This window comes from Topomyia yanbarensis, chromosome 1 (assembly GCF_030247195.1).
Source record: "Topomyia yanbarensis strain Yona2022 chromosome 1, ASM3024719v1, whole genome shotgun sequence".
NCBI classification, from domain to species: domain Eukaryota; kingdom Metazoa; phylum Arthropoda; class Insecta; order Diptera; family Culicidae; genus Topomyia; species Topomyia yanbarensis.
The window spans coordinates 139,332,304-139,354,590 of NC_080670.1; the positions used below are offsets into that span (position 1 = coordinate 139,332,304).

Consider the following 22,287-nt stretch of genomic DNA (forward strand, 5'->3'; position numbering starts at 1 on the left):
CTCTAAGTTAGGGTCTCTAGCGACAATCCTGCTGTCATTTCGAGATGCCACCATAAGCGAAAACCAGTTTTTATCCAGTCAGTCATCAGTCAGTCCGTTGAGCACATGCTCTTTATTTTAACTATCGTTATTAAAAGTATTTTATGTAGTCTGTACGCGAGAGTCTCTTTTAATTTATTCAAGAAGACTCCCGACTTGCCTCTCGCACAGGGCTACAACAGTGGCGGCGAGTATATTAGCGGATAATTGGTGAAATTTCGATTCACGAAGAGTAACCTCAAAATTCTGTCACCCCCGCGTAAAAAACGGAGAATTGTCAAATTCCGCATGATAATGACCGGGAGCAGGTCCCACCACCAGCAGATCCGCTCATCGTGCAGTTCATGCTCCTGATGCAGCAACAGCTGCTTTAACACCAGCAACTAATGGCACAATTTCTCCAGCGGCAGCAGCAAAACGACGAGCAGCAGCAAGAATTTTTCCGGAGTGCAGTTTCATCTATCCACGTACAAGTTCCACCCAACCCAGAGCAAATTCTTGACTCTTTGGCAGGCAACGTGAAGGAATTTCGCTACGACGCTGACAATAGCGTCATGTTTGCGGCTTGATACAGCAGGTATGATAGCAGATATATTCGAGAAATATGCCGCTTGTTTGGACGACGAAGCGAAAGTCAGGTTACTGCTGCGAAAGCTGGGCGCAGTGTAACATGAATGGTATGTTTCTTTTATTCTGCCGAAACTTCTGAAAGAACACACCTTTGCCCAATCCGTAGCGAAGCTGAAAAATTGATTTGGGTCGAAAGAGTCTGTAATAAGCAGGCGGTATAGAACGCTACAAATCACCAAGCACCCGACCGAGGATCATATTGCTTTCGCTTGCCGTGTTAATAAAACCTGCGTTGAGTTTGAGCTGGTAAAGCTATCGGAAGAGCAGTTTAAATGCTTGACTTACGTTTGCGGACTGAAAGCAGAAAGCGATGCAGAAACCCGTACGCGCCTGCTTTCCAGGATTGAGGAAAACAATGGCGTCACGTTGGAGCAGCTAGCGGAAGAATGCCAGCGTCTTCTTAACCTCAAACATGACAATGGTATGCTCGAGTCAGCCACATGTTTCGGTCAAGTGAATGTCATTAACCTGCGATCTTCTGATAAACGGTTCAACAAACGGGATCAGCCATCTTCCAAACCTGCTGCGAACGACAGGAAAAAACCTAATACACCGTGTTGGTTTTGCGTTTGTTAAAAAAATTCACAACGTTCATCGAAAAAGGGTAAGCATTCAGTTGCAAGCAAAATGGTCGTCGTTAATGTGTGTAACGTGCAGAAGCGAAGGAGATTCGTTTCCGTTACCCTTGATGGAATACAGGTTCGTCTTCAGTTAGACACGGCCTCCGATATTACCGTCATCAGTCAGCAGATCTGGAAGAAAATCGGCAGTCCAAGGTTGTCACCAGCAACAGTAAAAGCAAAGACAGCATCTGGAAACATTTTGCCACTTGATGGTGAATTTAACTGTGACAACACTATCGTCGAAAACACGCGCAAGCAGATAATTCGTCACCGTCACCGAGAAACCACTACACCTGCTTGGATCTGATTTAGTCAATAGTTTTAATTTGTGGTCCATACCAATGGATACTTTTTGCTGCCAAGTTACTAGTACCCCGTCCAACAGTGCAACTCTCAAAGCTCGTCAACAGTTTTTTCGGCATTTAAATGCCGAAAAAACTGTTGACAAATTGACTCAATAGGTCGTTAACAAAAATGGTTAACAAAAAAATGGTAAAAATAGATCTCAAAGCTCCTTACCCAAAAGTGTTCAGCGAAAAACTCGGGTTGTGCATCCGAACCCAAATGAAATTTGAGGTAAAGCCTGTTTTTGAGCTAAATTTCCGGTGGCGTATGCAATGTATAGCGCAGTCGACAAGGAACTGGCCAGGTTAGAAAAACTCAATATCATCACACCGGTCGATTATTCAGAATGGGCAGCGCCGATCGTCGTAGTCCGCAAAGCAAATGGCAACATCCGAATTCGCGGAGACTATTCAACAGGTCAAAACTCCGCTTTGCAGCCTCATCAGTATCCACTGCCACTCCAGGAAGACATCTTTGCCAAGCTGGCTAACTGCAAAATATTCAGCCAGATTGATCTTTCGGACGCTTTTCTACAGGCGGAAATCGACGAACAGTACCGTCATTTACTGACAATTAACATACACCGTGGTCTTTACCACTAGAACCGTCTTCCACCTGGTGCTTTTCAGCAGCTCATCGATACCATGCTAGCCGGCCTTAAGGGCACTTCTGCTTATCTCGATGACATCATCGTTAGCGGTGAAACACAAGAGGAGCACGGCCGACCGGTTTTACCATCAGAGCCGAAAAGTGCAGCTTCAGTAAGCAACAGATACGCTATTTGGGCCATATATTGGACCAACGTGGATTGCAACCTGATCCAGTAAAAATTGAGGCAATCACCAAGCTACCTCCTCCCACTGACGTTTCAGGTGTTCGCTCTTTCCTTGGGGCGATCACAAACTTGCCTTTATTAAGAGGGGAGATGTTGGAGACAATTAAACTGAAGCGATGGCAACTTTTCCCTGCCATCAGCCTTTTTCTACGCTAGGATCTCTAGCGACAGACCTGCTGTCACCTCGAGATGCCACCATAAGCGGAAACCAGTTTTTATCCAGTCAGTCGTCAGTCAATCCGTTGAGCCCAGGGTTGCCACTATTTTCCGAACAAAATCTGGCAGTTCAACTAAAAATGTCTGGCAAAATCTGTCACTCGACAGCGATCTCAAGTTCATCGAAATTTGGTATACACAGAAAAAAGATGGGTGGGTAATGTCAGAGACATAACCGGAGTGAAGTAGAATACACTATTTATATGAATATGTAGGTTATCAACGGAATTTTCGGCAAAAGGAGACTTCTAATTAATTCTTCATTAAAATAATGGTGGTCGTGGGGGGAAAGGGAGGAGTTGCTTCTCTAATCTTCCGGTCATCACATCACATGCTTTGGTATTCTTAGTATGTATAACAAACATGAAGATGTGACACAAGGCGCCAAGAGCGCACTAAAATTCTGTCAATCCTATTTTTCATTGGATTGTCTGCTCTAAATATATCGCCAGGGGACCATTCATAAATGATATCGGAAATTGACAATAGGGGAAGAGCGTCACGTAATGAGATAAAAATTAAAGGGTTGTGTACAGGACACGACCACGGTGACATTAAAAATGTAGCTTTTTTCAAGAGCGTGCAAATGAATTTTATCTATCACACATATCGACTCACGTTCTTGTTCACTCGCCTGTTTTCATATGTTACAATTTGCTATATACCCTCCCCATCACAACATAATTTATTGAAGGTCTTTTAACGGTAGTCTATTAATTAATCAAGTATCTCACTAGGTGATTGGCATTACTTGGCTGATCCATCTAGTAAAAATAGACTGGTCTGTCCAGAAAATATATTCAAAAGAAAAGTTCCATATTGAGAGCTGTGATGAGGAAGCCCACCCCCGCCAACGGAAATATACAGATTCTCCATGAAATATGAAATTTCATTTTCCATTTAAATTTTCAATAAGGTACTAATGAACTTAAGTAAACAATCTTAAGTTTAAGTATTTCTTGATCGATTAGTGGTGGAAAAAATGAAATTATTTGATAAATTACATTGTTATGCAACGTTCGCACTACCAGTTAAAACGGGTTTTTATGCTATCTTGGTGACATTTTTCTTGTTGCTAATTATTAAAACGTGTTATAACTCTGTAGTGTAAACATTGTATTATTAAACCAATTCTGCAGCGTTTTATGTTATATAGGTGTTTTATGTGGTAATAGGACTGACATAATTATATCTTCAGTACAGCGGTTTGTTTCATAATTTAAAACAGATTTATTTTAAAATTTAAATTAGTATACCCAACCGTTCTATTCTAGGACAGATTCTCACTGGATAAACTGGGAAAACAATTTTAAGTCCAGTAACGCTTAAGACATGGCTTGAATTTGAATCGAAAAAGAACACCCGCTTAAACTGCTGCTGGGACGGTAAGTTCTGTTTTAAAATTTTCCGTTGTGTGCAGTACGAAACAAAAGTGTTTGAAATTAGAAAACAAAAAGTTCTGCTGGGAATGTGATTGTTTCCTATGCAATTACACTCAGATTTTTCACGCAGGGGATACAGGCCGTGTAAATGAAAACCGCGTAAATTAAAAAAAAAACACGTTAATAAAAACCGCGTAAATTTCAAAATCCGCGTAAAAAAACCTGAGTGTAAAATACTACGCTGCTGAACAGTGCAATAACTACAGAAGCACGTTGTCAGATGCCTTACTCATAAAAAACATATAACCGAAATATGAAACATGAAAACCAATAGGCTCTTTACCCTACGCAGCTACAAAGCGCCGTAAACATGGATTAACAAGTTACAACGCACACGCATGCATAAAAATAAATATATTTTTTAATGTAGAATACATTTAAGCTTTCAATATAGGGGTCCCGTTTCAAAATATCGGCTGCGGCACCGCGTCAGATTTTGAACGTTAATAACTTTTATCATACTTAACAGAATGATTTGATTTTTAGGCCAATTTGTTGAAAATATGTTCCTCTATGCTGTATTAAAATTTTAAGTATGTATAACATGCACTAATAACAAAAAATTGTGTTTTGAAAAATCTTTCGAAAACGACTCGGAAAAGTGAAAATTTTCAGCCCATCCCGCACAGAGCCGTCAAAATGGTGGACCAACCGAACAATAAAATAATGAAAAGTTTATATATAGGTCCACTACATGTTTGTTTTATGATTATTCGTATTTGGTTGCTTGACGAGAGCAGTTAGTGGGGGAAAGACGGCATACTCCTTTGGTTAGGCCATTAGAAGCCGGACGGAAAGGAAAGGCTCACGCACGGCACGAGAACGAGCGAGAAAGCGATAGTAGTGCATATTAGCGCGATTATATAAATATCTGTCGGTCGGTTTTTCTCATTCGTATTCGTTCAAGTACTAGCAAGCAGCCAGTCCACCGAAGTAAAGCAGTTGGCAATGACGACGGTCCGATAAAGTGCCCCAGCTACTGGTGACTCATCGGAACTGTCGCCCTGCAAGAATTTCGCCCCAACTAAAGGGCAACTAATCTGTAGGCTATCGTTCCAGCGTCTATATAAGAAATACGATGTGTGGAACGAAAGAAAGAGAATTTAAATTATCCTCTCTCGCTCGTTTTCGTGCACTGCTTTTCCATTCCTTTCTGCTGCTAATACCATCATAACTTAAACGAATGTGCATGTTCCCCCACCATCTCATGGCCAGTGTTGCCACAATTGCATGTTGCTATTACACTTTGAATTATTTTATCGATCCTCTCTAGTATTGATAAAATATAGAACGTGCAAAGTACACTAGTCGCATGCTTTTATTCGAACTTTTTGGCAGCCTCCGTTGATTAACTGCATAAATCGATTTGTTTGTGCAGCTCCTTGCTAGTAGCAAACTAAATAGCCTTTATCAGCGCTAACAAATAACACAAAAGAATTTAAATTTGTGAAAATATTTTCCTTCCTTCTTTTCAAATCTGTAACATTCTTTGAAAATATTGTTTGAATGTTGTTATTGAAAAACTGAACATGCAAGTTTGCTAGCACTGGCCACTACATTGAAGGCGATGGAAAGACAGAATATTCGTTTTGGTTATGCTAGTATTGGTAGCCGAACGGAAAGGAAAGGCGCAGGAATGGAACGAAAACGAGCGAGAGAGCGATAGTAGTGCTTTCTCGTGTGTTTATATATGAATATTGGTCAGTCGGTTTTTCTCATCATTCGTATTCGTTCAAGCACTAGCAAGCAGCCAGTCCACCGAAGGAAAGCAGTTGGCAATGGCGATGGACGGAAACAGTGCCCCAGCTACTGGTGACTCATCGGAACTGTCGCCCTGCAAGAATTTCGCCCTAACTAAAGGGCAACTAATCTGTAGGCTATCGTTCCAGCGTCTATATAAGAAATACGATGTGTGGAACGAAAGAAAGAGAATTTAAATTATCCTCTCTCGCTCGTTTTCGTGCACTGCTTTTCCATTCCTTTCTGCTGCTAATACCATCATAACTTAAACGAATGTGCATGTTCCCCCACCATCTCATGGCCAGTGTTGCCACAATTGCATGTTGCTATTACACTTTGAATTATTTTATCGATCCTCTCTAGTATTGATAAAATATAGAACGTGCAAAGTACACTAGTCGCATGCTTTTATTCGAACTTTTTGGCAGCCTCCGTTGATTAACTGCATAAATCGATTTGTTTGTGCAGCTCCTTGCTAGTAGCAAACTAAATAGCCTTTATCAGCGCTAACAAATAACACAAAAGAATTTAAATTTGTGAAAATATTTTCCTTCCTTCTTTTCAAATCTGTAACATTCTTTGAAAATATTGTTTGAATGTTGTTATTGAAAAACTGAACATGCAAGTTTGCTAGCACTGGCCACTATATTGACGGCGATGGAAAGACAGAATATTCGTTTTGGTTATGCTAGTATTGGTAGCCGAACGGAAAGGAAAGGCGCAGGAATGGAACGAAAACGAGCGAGAGAGCGATAGTAGTGCTTTCTCGTGTGTTTATATATGAATATTGGTCAGTCGGTTTTTCTCATCATTCGTATTCGTTCAAGCACTAGCAAGCAGCCAGTCCACCGAAGGAAAGCAGTTGGCAATGGCGATGGACGGAAACAGTGCCCCAGCTACTGGTGACTCATCGGAACTGTCGCCCTGCAAGAATTTCGCCCCAACTAAAGGGCAACTAATCTGTAGGCTATCGTTCCAGCGTCTGGTTCGTGAGATTGTACAGGACTGCAAAGTCGAGCTACGCTTACAAACCTCAGTCGTAATGATGCCCCGAGAAGCCAACGATGCCTACTGGTTCGAGAATGCAAAATAGTGCGCCTGGTTTGTTCGAGAATGCAAAATACTGCACCAAACGCATAACTTTCAGGCCAAATATATTAAACTGGCTCACCGTGTCGCGGGGAGTGCGTCTGAATTATGCTCCCGCAATAAAACAATAAACGGTTCTTTTCAGGACCAATTAATTGTGTTCTAATAAGAGTTAAACTGAAATATCCATTTGAGGTGTTTAACAATTTTCAGCAAGTAGGTTAGAAATACGATATGTGGATAGAAAGAGAATTTAAATTATCCTCGCTCGTTTTCGCGCACTGCTTTTCCATTCCTTTCTGCTGCTAATACATCATAAATTAAACGAATGTGCGTGTTCCCCACCATCCCATGGCCAGTGTTGCCACAATTGCATGTTGCTATTACACTTTGAATTATTTTTTCGATTCTCTCTAGTGTTGATAAAATATAGAACGTGCAAAGTACACTAGTCGCGTGCTTTTATTCGAACTTTTTGGCAGCCTCCTTTGATTAACTGCATAAATCATTAGATTTAAATTAACGTCTCGAAGTGAAGTCACGATGCTCCGGTTATGTCACAGACATTACCCACCCATCTTTTTTTAGTTTAGTAGAGCGAATACGAATTACTATCGCTCTCTCGCTTGCTCGTTTTCGGGCTATGTTCCTTTTCATTCTTTCCTGCTACTAATACTAGCATAATCAAAACGAATGTGCGTCTTCCCACCATCCATTTAGTGAGCAGTGTTGCCAAACGCATTTTCAGTTTTTCATCAATAACATTTCAACAATATTTTCAAAGAATGCTGTAGATTCGAAAAAAAGAAAAATAGTTGGTGATGGAAAAGAATTCCCAATTAGAATTTTTAACCATAATTATAACGAATCATTTGAAAATTTCACATGCAAACGTAATTTCGTTGCATATCATTAGATTTGGATTAACGTCACAAGTGTAGTTACGACACTCCAGTTATGTCGCAGACATTACCCACCCATCTTTTAATGTAGAATATTTAGTCTAGAAATCAGAATGTTCCAATGGTCGTTTCAGGCGACTTCAACATAGATGTTTCAAAACAAGAGAATTTGAAATTTGTTTATTTTATGAATGAATGTATCAAGCTTCGTTTGATCTCTGATCCATCACAAGCAACTACACTTGCAGGCACATGCACTGATCTTGTATTTGTCAAAAACGTCAATGCAGAAACCCGAAGATATATTTCGTACTTTTCATATCACAGACCAATACTTTTTTTAATTGATCCAGTGGTTTAATTTCAAATGTAAACAACGCTTGAAAAATTATAACCGGTTGACGACCTACACCTACACCAATCATGTCAGAATCACCTCCTGGACAACAGCTAAGCCCGGAAATAGTAAGAAGTCAGAAGCATCCAACGAAAATCGAAGCCAGCGCATCTCCCCACCAAGGCCAACAACGCCAACAAAAACGGTCCTTGTCAGGACCACCATCATTTTTGTAAAGAATAATTTGAAATATTCCTCGCCCAAATCACCTTTTGTCCGAAAATTCCAATGAATATCAACATATTTGAAGAACGTGTTCCTTATGTATTCTACATCTCTCCGGTTATGTCGCAGACATTACCCACCCATCTTTTTCAAACGCAACACTCTTAAGCAGCACACACCGTATTGAATTAAATCCAAACCACCCCACCCACCCACTTTGCAAATCATTCTGTGACACCGTGCTGGTCCTGGTACCCGAAAAATCCGCACACGGCCACCGCTGCCGAAAATGCATAGCGTCTACCGCTTATTGTAGTGCCCAGACGCTGCAGCCATGATCTTACCCGTTCGACATAAGAACAAAAACTGATTCAAACGGGTACGCGTCACCTCTATTTATAAACTAACCGTATATGGTTTAGTCGCTTAGGTGCGTGTGTGTGCGAATGCCAACGTTACCGAAAATCGATACCGCTTATTGCATCGCCCGGAGACGACGTTGCTCGTGTGGGATAAGAGCAACAACTGATTTAAACGGACATGCGTTGCTTATATTTATGACTTTTCGTGTTTCATTGAGCAACTAACCTGCCCTCTTTTGACGGCTGTGTCTGAGAAATCTGCCTCACGAATGGTAATTTTCCCGTTTTTCGTGAACTTTTTAATTTTATCAATTTCCAAATTCTACTTTTATTGGGGAGATATTAAATTATTACCAATATTTAAGTTGGGTGTTTCTGAATCGGTTGGTGTATGAATGATTGAAATCCATCTAGTAATATCGGAGTTATAAGCGTGCAAACCTTACATAGTTTCGTTACATGGGAGATAGTTTAGATTTTAGAATGACACCTAGCCCCAGATAGTGGAGTAAGACATTTTTAATGTCTAAAACTAAAAATGAATTTTAGACGTATCAGCGGATCAGGGATAAAAAACGAACAACATTGTTTATGAATGGCCCCCAAACAAAGAATATTCCATAAAGAATATCACGTAACATCGGCGACAGAGCATTGGGATCAAGGCCAAGTTCCCCCTGGGTCGTGCAAAACTGAGAAGCAACATCAATTTAGGCACAGATAGCAGACGTCCATTTATTTTCATTTTTTTTTGTTTTGTCTTTTTATTTGTTTCTCTTGGTACGATGTGTGCGGCTCGATGCGGGAGAGCGTGACGGCAAAGGAAACGGAAAGCCAGTGGCCCAAACAGATCAGGAACAGGAGGAAGGACTGCGAACAGGGAAACAAACAACAGATGAGAAATCGTTTACTTATAACTACGATACTAATCACAATTGTTTTGCTTTTCTTGTTTCGTTGCAGCAAACCAAAATCTATACGGACTAGTACATACGAACAGTTAGGCTTGGTAGGTTCTCATCTTGACAGAGTCTAGATGGGCGTATGAACGTCTGCCAGGGAGTGGGCTGAGAAATGACTGTACGAGATGGCGCTGGGCCTGTGGCCTTCGACTGGCATGGTCCATTCTCATTGATTCGGAAGTCTTCTTGGCTGGTTGGTAGATATGTGCTCCTACTTGCAAGTTGATCAATTCGCTTGGGTGGGGGACATGTGGATCCTACTAGTTGTCGACTCTTTTGATCGTGAGTATGAGGCTAGTTCAGGAAAGGAGTGCAGGACTGGCACCTAAGAGATAGTTAATTATTCAGTATTTGTTCTTATGATTATTAAACTCGACCAAGCACACCGGCTCTCACAAATGATGAGCAACCCTTTCGGGTCGGTGTGGTCTATTCGAGTCGAACTAGGCGGACATTAGGTTTGAGCAAACTTTATGTGGATAAATATTGCTTACGCCTTTATTGGCAGAGATTCTTTTTGCGAAATCCTAAAATACCTTCACTGGTATAGCTACTCAGGATAATAATAATAATAGAAAAATCAAGGGTTTGCCTGGTCCATAATATAATAAATATGTATATTGACTAGAACAGGGATAATCGAGTTATGTTATAAGATAGAGAAGAAATAGCACAGTTGTAGGAAAAGTATTCGCGAGTAAAGACTAATGCTGCTAGTATGTTTACCGTTTCAATTAATAGTTGATTAATCCGCTTCGGACCTATGATACAAAAAGGAGATTAGGAAGAAACAAAAGCGGATTCAATGCGAAATTTGCCAATATGACGTTGACCCCAAGGCGAGCAATGTATCCCTGAGCAACATGGAAGGAACCCTCTGAGCCGCCAAAGCGCTCATGGGAAGCCGGGTGCGCGGTCATAGGTGTGACCATAAAGCACTGCACACACTGTCAAGTGCAACGGAGAGACGGTAGGTGTACAGTTAATGCACATAGGTTGCAGAAATAGGTTGTTGAGACAGCCCGATTGCACACTGATAAATAACAATAATAACAATAACAATTAAAATAATGGTGGTCGTGAAAAGGACCGTTTATGTTCGCTTTAGCGAATGATGCGCTGGATTCGACTCTCGTTGGATGCTGCTGACTTCTGCTCTCTATTTCCGGATTGAACTGTTGTCCATGGCTGCGATACTGACATGATTGGTGTAGCTGTAGCGTTATTAACGGTTTATGATTTCTTTCTGCATCGTATAATGAAAATGTTAAATTGCTGGATAAATTAAAGAAAGATGGCGTTAAGTCACGGGTTTCTTACATTAATATTTTATTGCGTCTATCACCTGCGTTTCAAAGGTCTATGTCTTCATCTCCAGGGCAAAAAAATTTACCGACTTTGTATAGATTTTGATGAGAAACGCCGATTCTTTCCCTCTTAAAATTTGTAAAGTTTCGTTTCATGGAATTAAAAAGTAGGGAACAGAAAATACTTAAAACCAGTAATATTCTCGCTCGCGCCGGTCGAGCGGTAGACGATCAATCAAGGCTCAGATTGACGCTTTCACTAAATCGTTTCTTTTTCATTGTACGTTTTAGCGAATCATATAGGGTGATGAGCCTATTTTGGCACCATTATGGAGAGGGTCGCACTATTTTTTGAATAACTTAAAAAGAAGCCATATTACCTATAACCTTTTTCAGAATAAAGTATCAGTGTACTGTTTCTTAAACATCTGTATAATGCTTATTTGGCAGAATTGTCTCAATTTTCAGCATAAATGAAAATAAATGTTCTATTCTGTGCATCTATTCCCACCTGAACGTTCCAATTATCGCCTCATGGGTGTGCCGATTTCCACCTCATCGAAAAACAATCTAGTTGAAACGCAATGCCTCATATTTCATTTGCGTCGTTCTAACTAGGTATCCAGATCATGGACGCCAACGCGTGATTTGTAAAACGAATTATTCTGCTTTTTTCAGCCGATCAAAACAAACGTAAACATTACGCACACGAAAGAAACTCATCAGCTGTTAGTAGAAGAGCGCCCAGAACTGCGCATGCAGGAAATAACCATGCGAAAGTTAACAACTGGAATATAAAGTTCACCTCACACATTACTTCCTCCCGATCCAAATTGTATGTGCAGATGAAAATAAAATATCTGCGATCAACAATTAGTTGAATAACTTGAAATAATTGATTACTTATACCTGAAATTGCATAACATTATGTTTTCAAGTTCATGTTTTGGTTTGGCCGCACTGGTGATTCTTTTCTGTATGATGGATGCAAAAAGTTGGTTTTGATTGTGGTAGTGTATCAGCAAAACATGCCAATAATAGGAACCCTCGTATTTAGTTTTATCCTATTATAACACTAGGCCTATTCTAGTGTTTGACGAGTGCTTTTAAAGCGAAATAATCGTAAAAAGGTTCTCCAGCTAAAATAAAGGTATGTATCATTGCAATATTTAATATATTTGTGCCGGAATAACGAGATATGAGGCGGTAAATGCTGGCTCGAAAGTGTTTATTTTGCTAAGCGCCGTTGCGTCCTGTTTCGGTTCACTACGCGAGTGAGGCGGATCAGCAGATATTTCAATAAGGTGATTTTGTTTTAATTAAAAGTTGGATTTAGTGGATAGTTCTAAATACGTATGTGCACAACAAATAAAGAATATAACTTGAGCTTTTTTTGCACACCTGTTTTAGCCAAATCGATATTGTCATTATCTCATATGCTTGGTTCGAAACCAAGGGGTACGAAATAGGGTCACAATAGGCTCTACTGCCATAATAGGCACATCACCCTATTTGAAAGTTACGTCTTTGAACAATCTGGTTAGTTCAACAGTAATCAAGAATTCTATTTAAGCTTATGGAATTTTAAAATATCCTCGACATGATGCTTTTGATTTTCATGTCAGTGGGTTTACGAAAGTATTTCGATCATTACCTAATCCAATTGAATTGATTGACTGATGTTCAGGACAAGTAAATATCAACAAGCTGCATTGTACAACATGTAATCCATCCTCTGAGATTCTATTTCTAGAACAATATGTACCATAGGAAAGATTTCATTTTTTTTTCTTTATCACAAATATGTGGTCGTCCTGAAAAGGACGTTTGTACAAGGGTTGGTTTAATGCTCAATTTAGGCCTTCTTTTCGGTGCCGCCAGATAGACGAGTATTGCCACTCCAACACATTCGGCGTAGTTTCCTTTCTGTGGTCGTCCTTCTAAAGGACGTTTGTACAAGGGTTGGTTTAATGCTCAATTTAGGCCTTCTTTTCGGTGCCGCCAGATAGACGAGTATTGCCACTCCAACACATTCGGCGTAGTTTCCTTTCTTCGGCAGAGGGTGAATTCGGCCCACAGGAAACTGAAGACCGGCTTCGAGTGAGACGAATATTCGTTTTAACGTACTTTTTCGAAAATTATTGACAGATTTTTTTATTTTATGCGAACACAAGCAGAATTTTGATACGCCAACGAAAATTCGAATCACACAATTCTAACCCAATATGCTCACTAAAGAGAAACATCTTGTGAAACAGAAAACGTAAACTAATTCCTCTAATAGATTTGTGGCCTTGAAAAGGGCCTTTTTCATATTGATCCAAAAGCAATTTAGCTTTTCACCTCTAAATCCGTATAAAGTGCGTCATTTCAGTATACACATATTCATTGCGGTGCCGGTTTTGCGCTTGCCTTGTTCACTATACGTCACAGCGTCAAAAAATGATTTCCAGGAACACCAGCATGCCACAGATATGCACTTCACTCCTCCACGATGACGCTTGGCAACTTTTCAAACTCCGAGATGCGCTTTACTCCTCCACGGTAGGCAGCTCTTCCAAGTCCTTTTCTCCTTTACCGCGACCAGTCAGTCCGACTGAAAATGAAACTTATGCCACAGAGAACAGACGTCCATCTTCAGCATTCAACTTGTGTAAAATCTCTAACGGTTTCGAAGGTAGTTTGGATATCTAAACCAGGTGCGCTACTGTCGTCATGTTTTTTTTGTGGCTGAGTGCGACAGAATTGACAGCGGTTATTCCTGTACCCAGTCAAACTAGTCCGGAACTGATTCGGACTTCCAGCATGAATTCCAGCTCAAATGCGTCAACCGATAGAGTCGGAATCGGTTGTTTTCTTTTAGCTAGATTCCATGCTGAATCCATCCAGGATTTCGAACCGGTTCCGGAATCGATTTGACGGATAGTTGGGATAGGTTGGTCCCGGTCAGCGTGGCAAGCAGGAAATTAGCAAAAGTTGAGCAAAGCGAAATTGATGCTGGCAAAGTTTCTGCGAGCATTTTGCGCGATTTGTGCGAGAATTCTGGCAACGAATTCGCTCGAATGCAACAACCGTTTCAGACAGAAGCGGTTAAACCAACCGATGCTGCGCACTTTTATCCAGAATCGAGCCAGAAATGTACGGTCAAGATCTCTGCACGCTTCCTGCCACATTTTTGTCAGATGTTGTGCTCGATTCGTGCTAAATTCTACCAGGTAGGAATTGCCAGGATCTTTGCACAGTTTATGTCCGAGTTATGCCAGGGTTTTGCTCGGTTCCTGTCAAAATTTGCCAGAAAACGCGAGCGAGTTCGCTCTAGCTCAACTAACCCGACAGGATACGCGCAGAAATCTGACAGAGCTGCCAAACCAAGACTTACAGAAATCTAGCAGAGCGGTCTCTGCCAGAAAATTTGCTCACTGGGGTGTGGCGGCGCTAGTGTTTTTCGTATATTAATTCAAATGTTTACACACGTTTTTTAAATATTTTTGTTCGATCATGGATGTCTGTTCTCTGTGCTTATGCCTTTTGCTGCTATATGTGTTTTTATATAGTTGAGGATAGGGTAAGTTTTTCGTCACTCTTTGCTGATTGATTGTTCAGTGCGAGCCAAGCTAGTATGAAGAGGTATACTGTATCTGAGCGTTTTATTGTGCTTTACATTCATCGTGCTCATTTCTCTGGAAATCGTCTACCAACGAACGCGTTCGTACTAAGAAGATTGCTCGTAAATCAACTGGATGGAAGGCTTCTCAAAAGCAGATGGCAACGAAGGCTGCGTGTAAAAGTGCACCGGTTAGTCGTGGAGTGAACAAAACTTATCGTTATTAACCAGGAACAGTCGATCTCCATGAGATCCGTCGTTACCAGGATTGTTGGAAGAACTAATCTGTGCTATTAACGTCAAGCGAGTCACCGTGAAGAACGTGTTTAAGGCTACAGCTTTTATTAAATTATTTAAAGAATCCAAAGGCCCTTTTCAGGCCACCCAATTGATTGTTTAAGAATTAGAATTTGAATTTTCTATGATTTATTATTGAAAATTTCGCTCTATACTATTTAGAAACAAACGTTCTAACGCTTGATCATAAAGAGATTAGCTATGGAATTTCGATTTCGACTTGGTATCAGCAGATTCCAATATTAACTTGACTCGACCTGTTAGGGAATCTTTAAATTCAATTCTTTACCAGGATTTGTTTTGGTGGCCCTGAAAGGGCCGATGTGGGGTGTGGGTGGCAGCTGGCGAGGACTTACTTCGAGCTGGTATACTTGATAAAGACCTTTGTGGTACCTTACGATACGGTATGTTTGGTCAGCTCATCCAGCAACAGCAAAAGAAAGGTAATCTGTACCTCGCGCTAGACGAGAAACTGAGATTCGACCGACAGAACGTGCTGTTGTAGCCAGTACGAGTGTAACACATGTCGTACTTGCATACGACCCCCGGTTTTATACTTCCCTCTAAGAACGGTTGGTTTCAAAATCGTCCAATGAAGGACGTTCGTTGGACCAATTTGGACAACGACCAAATAACCGTTCAACGAACGTCTATCGTTGGACCCGTGTTGAACGATTTTGAAACAAGTTTTTGGACGTCTCAGTGGGTTGATACAGTTTATGTTCGAAGCCAAAAGGGCCGGCCGTCGAACAAAAGGTTAACTTTCATCGACAGAGAGGAGGAGCTAGTCTGGCTCGCTTGTAAGGGACCATTCATAAATTACGTAACGCTTTTAGGGGGGGGGAGGGGGTACAACAAGTTGTGACATAGGGGGGAGGGGGAGTTAGCTAGATCGTTACGTAACATGTTTTCACCGAAGAAAAAAATATTTTTTCTTGGAATTTGTTACGTAATAGGGGACGGGGGGATGGAGAAATTTGTGACAATTTGTTACATGGGGGGAGGGGGGAGTCAATTTTGGGCAATTTTTGCGTTACGTAATTTATGAATGGTCCCTAATCGAATTGTACGAACCAATCATAAAACAGATAATACCTGTTTTCATAAAATCGAATATTTCCGTTATTTTCAGTAATTGTACATTCTACAAAATTAGTTACAAAATTGTTGCACATATTTCTAATCAGATTGTGCAAAAATCTAAAGTTTCCTTTCAGTACAACACTAGATATTTGCGTTCAAAGTCTCGGGTAAAATACTTGCCAAAAAATTTGAAACGGGGCCCCGATATTGAAACGTTAGAAGTATTTTACTTCGATATTTTGCAATTTTAAGTTTATTTTCATGCATATACTTGGAGCATGAATATAAATGTAAAATTAAGTTCAACCACAAGACTTGTCGTGGTTTCTTATACGAATTTAATGATAATTTTATATATTTTTATTCGAATATTGCTGTAAAATGAATGACATAAAATTACACGAATGAAACTCTAAAATTTTTGATGCTCCAATTGGGTCATTAAATGAGAAAAAAAAATCGTTTTTTATTACTTACATCGATAAAGCTGATTTTCGTGATTGCAACAATGTTTTTTTCCAACTCAGGAAACGTGAAAATAATATTAATATTTAAAATAAAGGAATATGTTGACAGTCTGGATTTGACACTATAGGAAGGATTTGACATATCGAATTTCACGACAAATGATGCCCTGTCAGAAAAAATTAGGGCATGTTTTCTCGATTTTCCCGGAGGGTTATTTTTGTTTGACATAAACACCATACATTGCACAAAGAGAATAGGGAAAGAGACGAAGAGTGAAAATCAGTCAAAACGGCAACACGCCCTTTATGATGATTTCAACACTAGAATTTTGGCAACCGCTTCTATAGGCAGCACTTTAAATGACTCCTATTATATTTTGAAAACAAACCGTATGTCGATCGATGGATTTGTTTATCAAACGATGTGCATTTCGAAACAAAGAGATGAAATAATTCTAACGCTTATTTTTACTCATACATATACTCTAGAATTCACCTTACAATCACGATTGAACTAAATTCTGATGAAAATTCAAATTTCTTTTTTGATAGAAGTACAATACTTATCTCCTCCAACTCAGGCATGAGTAATGTTTATTTACATTGCACGATTGGTCTGCTCAATAAGGTATTTTTGGCTTCACACTATTCGTCTCTTTCCCTATTCTCTTTGACATTGCATATAGTTTTTTTTCATTTTGGGTGTTGTCCTTATAGGCCAGATGTAAACAACCGCAGTTTTCCTATGTATGGTTGCCAAGTTTACATAAGATTTATTTTAAAAAACAAAAAAATCGTTTTTACGTATTACAACGAATTTTTTTTTGAAATAATGTTTTATTATATATATTGGACCTAAAATTTATCGAATGGAACTGAAAACTATATATAGCTTAATGACCCAATAGAGTGCATTGCTTTTAACGAAATTTTCAATTAAATTTTTAATTCAATCTTTCTATATTTACATTCGCATTGATTTACATGTCGTTTAAATTTCATTATTTTGTGGTGTGTACAATTTGCTCTTCATAGAACGTGTATTAATGGAATATGACCAGGATTTCCAAAATTTGTTTTTTACAACTTTAATTTTAAAATCTCATAGAATAAGAGATTGGACTGTTTGCTGGGAGCTTAAAAAGCTTTGGTTGTTCCAGATAAATCTGGCATAATGGTAACCTCGCTGGGGTGTAACGTAAAATTCAGAATATCTGGAAAAACCTAGAAAAACTTCAAAAATCTGGCAAAATGTCTGTTCAGTTGGGAAAAATCTGGAAGATTCCAGATAAATCTGGAACGTTGGAAACGCTGGTTGAGTCCATGCTCTTTATTTTAACTATCGTTATTAACAAAGAGAATAGGGAAAGAGACGAAGAGTGAAAATCAGTCAAAACGGCAACACTCCCTTTATGATGATTACAACACTAGAATTTTGGCAACCGCTTCCACAGGCAGCACTTTAAATGACTCCTATTATATTTTGAAAACAAACCGTATGTCGATCGTTGGATTTGTTTATCAAACGATGCGCATTTTGAAACAGAGATGAAATAATTCTAATGCTTGTTTTTACTCATACATATACTCTAGAATGCACCTCACAATCGCAATTGAATCAAATTCTGACGAAAATTGAAATTTCTTTATTAATAGATGTACAATACTTATCTCCTCCAACTCAGGCATGGAGTAATGTTTATTTACATTGCACGATTGGTCTGCTCAATAAGGTAATTTTGGCCTCTCACTATTCGTCTCTTTCCCTATTCTCTTTGATTATTAAAGGTTTTTTTATGTAGTCTGTACGCGAGTGTCTTTTAATTTGTTCAAAAAGACTCCCGACCTGCCCCGCGCACAGTTGGTTCTACTAATTTGACAAATAAAAATCATAAAAGGTAGAACACTTAGATCCTAAAGAGTGATAGTACTGTTTTCTTAATTTATTTCAGCTTTTATTCTTTGAAATAGAAAAATGTGGCGAGATTTCACTGCGACTGTGTTCTTTGTATTCGTCCACATCGTTACTTCGTTTGCATCCAACGGATGTGTAGAACTAAATAAATCCACTTTTGACAAAATCGTTACACGGTTCAAGTATACTTTAGTCAAATTTGATGTAGCATTTCCATATGGGGATAAGCACGAAGCGTTTATTAAGTTTGCATCTGAACATGCAGAAGAGAATGGTAAGTACATTCAAATTACTGTTGGGGTATTTCTATACCGTTTATTCAAAAAGTCATATCTAACAAACGTAAACTAGAAAAACTCTAGAAAGAGAACTGCGGAGACTCCATTTTGAATCGATTGGATTCGCGTTTAGCTGTCAAAAAAGGGATTCAATCTAGAAAAACTCTAGTAAGAGAACTGCGGAGAGAAAAACAGCATTTTTGGCAACGTATGTCCCGGAATTGTATGGCAACACGTCCAATGTTATAAGGATAGGCAATGTTCGATTGGATCCCTTTTTTGACAGCTAAACGCGAATCCAATCGATTCAAAATGGAGTCTCCGCAGTTCTCTTTCTAGAGTTTTTCTAATCCAATCGAACATTGCCTATCCTTATAACATTGGACGTGTTGCCATACAATTCCGGGACATACGTTGCCAAAAATGCTGTTTTTCTCTCCGCAGTTCTCTTACTAGAGTTTTTCTAATGTAAACAAACTGAATTTATTATGCCAAATAAAAGCTAAGCATTGACTCTTTATCGTCCACAAATAATAGAGAAAAATAACTCTTTACATGTTAATTTAATCTTAAGTCAAAATGTCACGTATAGTAATTTTTGCTAATATTTTGTAGATGTGATGTTTTGCGTTGTGTTGTTCCAACTCGACTGTAGTTAGCATCATTTTCCAATGCCAACCTCATATCTACACGCTCGGTTGCAATACAGCACATGAAATGTATCACAACTACAATCCGTCTCTCAAAATGTCACAGTAAAGTGTGCCATCTACAAACGGTGTTGCCAAGACCTTACATGTAAAAGAGCATAATAGCAAAAGTGATCGGCAAAATGTAATAAAATAATAGTTATTTATCTCTCTATTATCTTCGCGAATAACATGTAATATGCTCATACGATCTTGCAATGAGTAAATCCAGAGGTGATAGTAGAATTAGTAGCCTTCTGTGTGCTTTAATTGCTTAATAATTTTAAAAATTGCAAGGAAATTTTTGCACGAGATTTTCTCCGTTTGACGTTTCTGTTAGATATGATGTAATGAAAAAAAGCTCTAGATTTATACTCTACACGCCACCAAAAAAGTACTGAATATTACGTACTTTCAACCCAACTAAGGCCTTCCATGCAGGAAGTCAAAAATAAGTAAAAGAGCATAACTGATTTTTGAGTTGCTGTGTATTAACTAATCGTTAGGTGAAAATCACTCAACGGAAAGAACGATTTTTCAGTGAGATTTATGGGTGTAGTAAAGTGCGGATTATTATTAATGTCGTTTTCGCTTGAGGCAGAAGCTAACTCATGTGGTTTTTGTTTGAGGCGAAACTGAGTCAGTTCCTAACCCCAACTGCTGTCAAAATGTATGAACTGACAGCGGTTGGGGTTAGAACCTGACTCAGTTTCAGGTTCAAGCGAAATCGCCATCAGTTTCGGACCCATCTGCTGTCAAACCGTTTGTTTGAAGCCAGTTTCGAACCTAGGTTATGGGCCACTGAACTGAAAATCGGGTTGGGTTCTAACCTGAAAAATATTTCGGGTTCGCTCACACCACCACTGTTTGGCGAGAACCCAACTCAGTTCCATTAAAAACGTTCGTTTGAAGCAACTAACCTGGGTTAGTTTCCAGGTTCTTAATCGAAAACGACATAAGTAACTAAAATAGATTTACCTGAGGAGGAGCTTCCGTGGAAAATTCTGAAAATCCTCTTTCCTTCAACTACGTATATGTATATGCCTAGAAAAATGCAGAAACTATATTAATCATGAATTATGTATATTAGTTTAATAGTCTTACTTTATTTTTGGAATTTTTCGTTTGAAAGCTATCACACAAAAGCACATCTTTTTTCACCCAACGTTAAGTTTAAAGTTCGTAGATAGAACTGACTCGCTGGGTAGAAAAAACTTAATCACAGAGGTAAAATTCACCTAAAAAATGTAAACAATACGGTTTACTTACTATTAGGTAGTTTTAACGTCACCGTTCAGTACTTTTTTGGTGGCGTGTAGCTTACCACTCTGCGTTCATCATAACCCACTGAGACGTCCAAAAAATTGTTTCAAAATCGTTCAACACGGGTCCAATGATGGACGTTCGTTGAACGGTTATTTGGACGTTGTCCAAATTGGTCCAACGAACGTCCTTCATTGGACGATTTTGAAACCAACCGTTCTTAGAGGGAAACCACTGAGAAGTCCAAAAAATTGTTTCAAAATCGTTCAACACGGGTCCAACGATGGACGTTCGTTGAACGGTTATTTGGACGATGTCCAAATTGGTCCAACGAACGTCCTTCATTGGACGATTTTGAAACCAACCGTTCTTAGAGGGAACCCTCTAAGAACGGTTGGTTTCAAAATCGTCCAATGAAGGACATTCGTTGGACCAATTTAGACAACGTCCACATAACCGTTCAACAAACGTCCATCGTTGGACCGGTGTTGAACGATTTTGAAACAATTTTTTGGACGTCTCAGTGGGAAGTAATAGAAACTATTTACAAGAATAACTAGTCTATTAATTTTCACATTTACTTTAAAATTTTAGATGATCTTCTGGTCGCCCTAGTAAGTATCAAGGATTACGGTGATAAAGAAAATGCAGATTTGAGTCAACGCTTCAATATTCCTGAAAAATATCCGATCATAAAACTTTTCAACAACGAAACATTTGATAGGTTTATTGACTTCCCTGAAGAGAACTTAGTCACTGTCGATAATTTGAGAAAGTTTGTCAGTACACACACTGACTTGTACATTGGTCTTCCAGGATGTTTGAAAGAAATTGACAAATTGGCTGCGCAATTTTCTGATCCTAGTAATACCAAGGAAACATTGAAGCAGATAATAACTGATATGGAGAGTCGGAGGTCGCTGTACAGTGCAGAGAAGACGCAAAAATCCTATACAATCTATTTGACCTTCATGAGTAAGATGGCACAGTCGAATAAAAGTGTGCCAGAATTTGTTAGTGCCGAAAAAGAGCGCATGCAGAACTTATTGAAAGGAAAAATTAGTGATAATAAGAAATCGGATCTTAATTTGAGGCTAAACATAATGGAATCTTTCAGAAAACTAACGCCTTCGCCGACGCAAATATCGAATGATGAACTCTAGGATTACAATCAAATTCTGTATTTTGTGCATAGAAGGGTCTGCAAACTTACAAAGATCAATTCAGTTCTGTATTACGTATCATTTTAAAGGTAGAATCACGAATAACCATTTAATTTTTATGCATATTTCTGAAAATCATACATCCTCCACCAAAGTAGATGAGGAACGACGTCACATGTAACTGTCAATTTGAATAAACTAAATGCATGTTGAATGGCATAAGTGCACATTTTTCCGCAATTGACTTTCAACGTAAATCCACGTGTACGTTGGGATGGGAAATCCATGTTATATGTGAGGTAGGGCATGGTCGGAGGGGGGGGGGATCAATGGGTGATGCGACGACCCCCGCCCTCCCGAGCGTTGTTTTCTTAAACTAAGTTTGTGCAAATCAGTTTAGCCACGTTTAGCCATCTCTGAGAAAGTCGTTGATACATGCACAAACGCATTTTCCGATCTCGACAGACTGAGTGG

General features: G+C 39.2%; 2 protein-coding genes across 3 annotated transcripts in view; both read left to right on the forward strand.

The window, feature by feature from the left end:
- Positions 1-22,053, forward strand: part of LOC131694600 (protein windbeutel) — a 91,898-nt gene extending 69,845 nt beyond the window's left edge. Inside the window, exons 1-3 of one of the 2 annotated variants that reach the window (XM_058983176.1) lie at positions 18,272-18,403; positions 18,458-18,694; positions 21,245-22,053. In XM_058983176.1, the coding sequence (XP_058839159.1) occupies positions 18,481-18,694; positions 21,245-21,813 (783 nt within the window). In that variant the 5' untranslated portion in view covers positions 18,272-18,403; positions 18,458-18,480 and the 3' untranslated portion in view covers positions 21,814-22,053. Of the gene's footprint in view, positions 1-18,271; positions 18,404-18,457; positions 18,695-21,244 lie in introns of those variants that run through there. The other variant, XM_058983112.1, reaches the window with a different exon arrangement.
- Positions 1,910-2,239, forward strand: LOC131675976 (uncharacterized protein K02A2.6-like). Its single transcript, XM_058955095.1, has one exon. The coding sequence runs from the start codon at positions 1,910-1,912 to the stop codon at positions 2,237-2,239; it is 330 nt and encodes a 109-aa protein (XP_058811078.1).
- Positions 22,054-22,287: the final 234 nt, after the last annotated feature.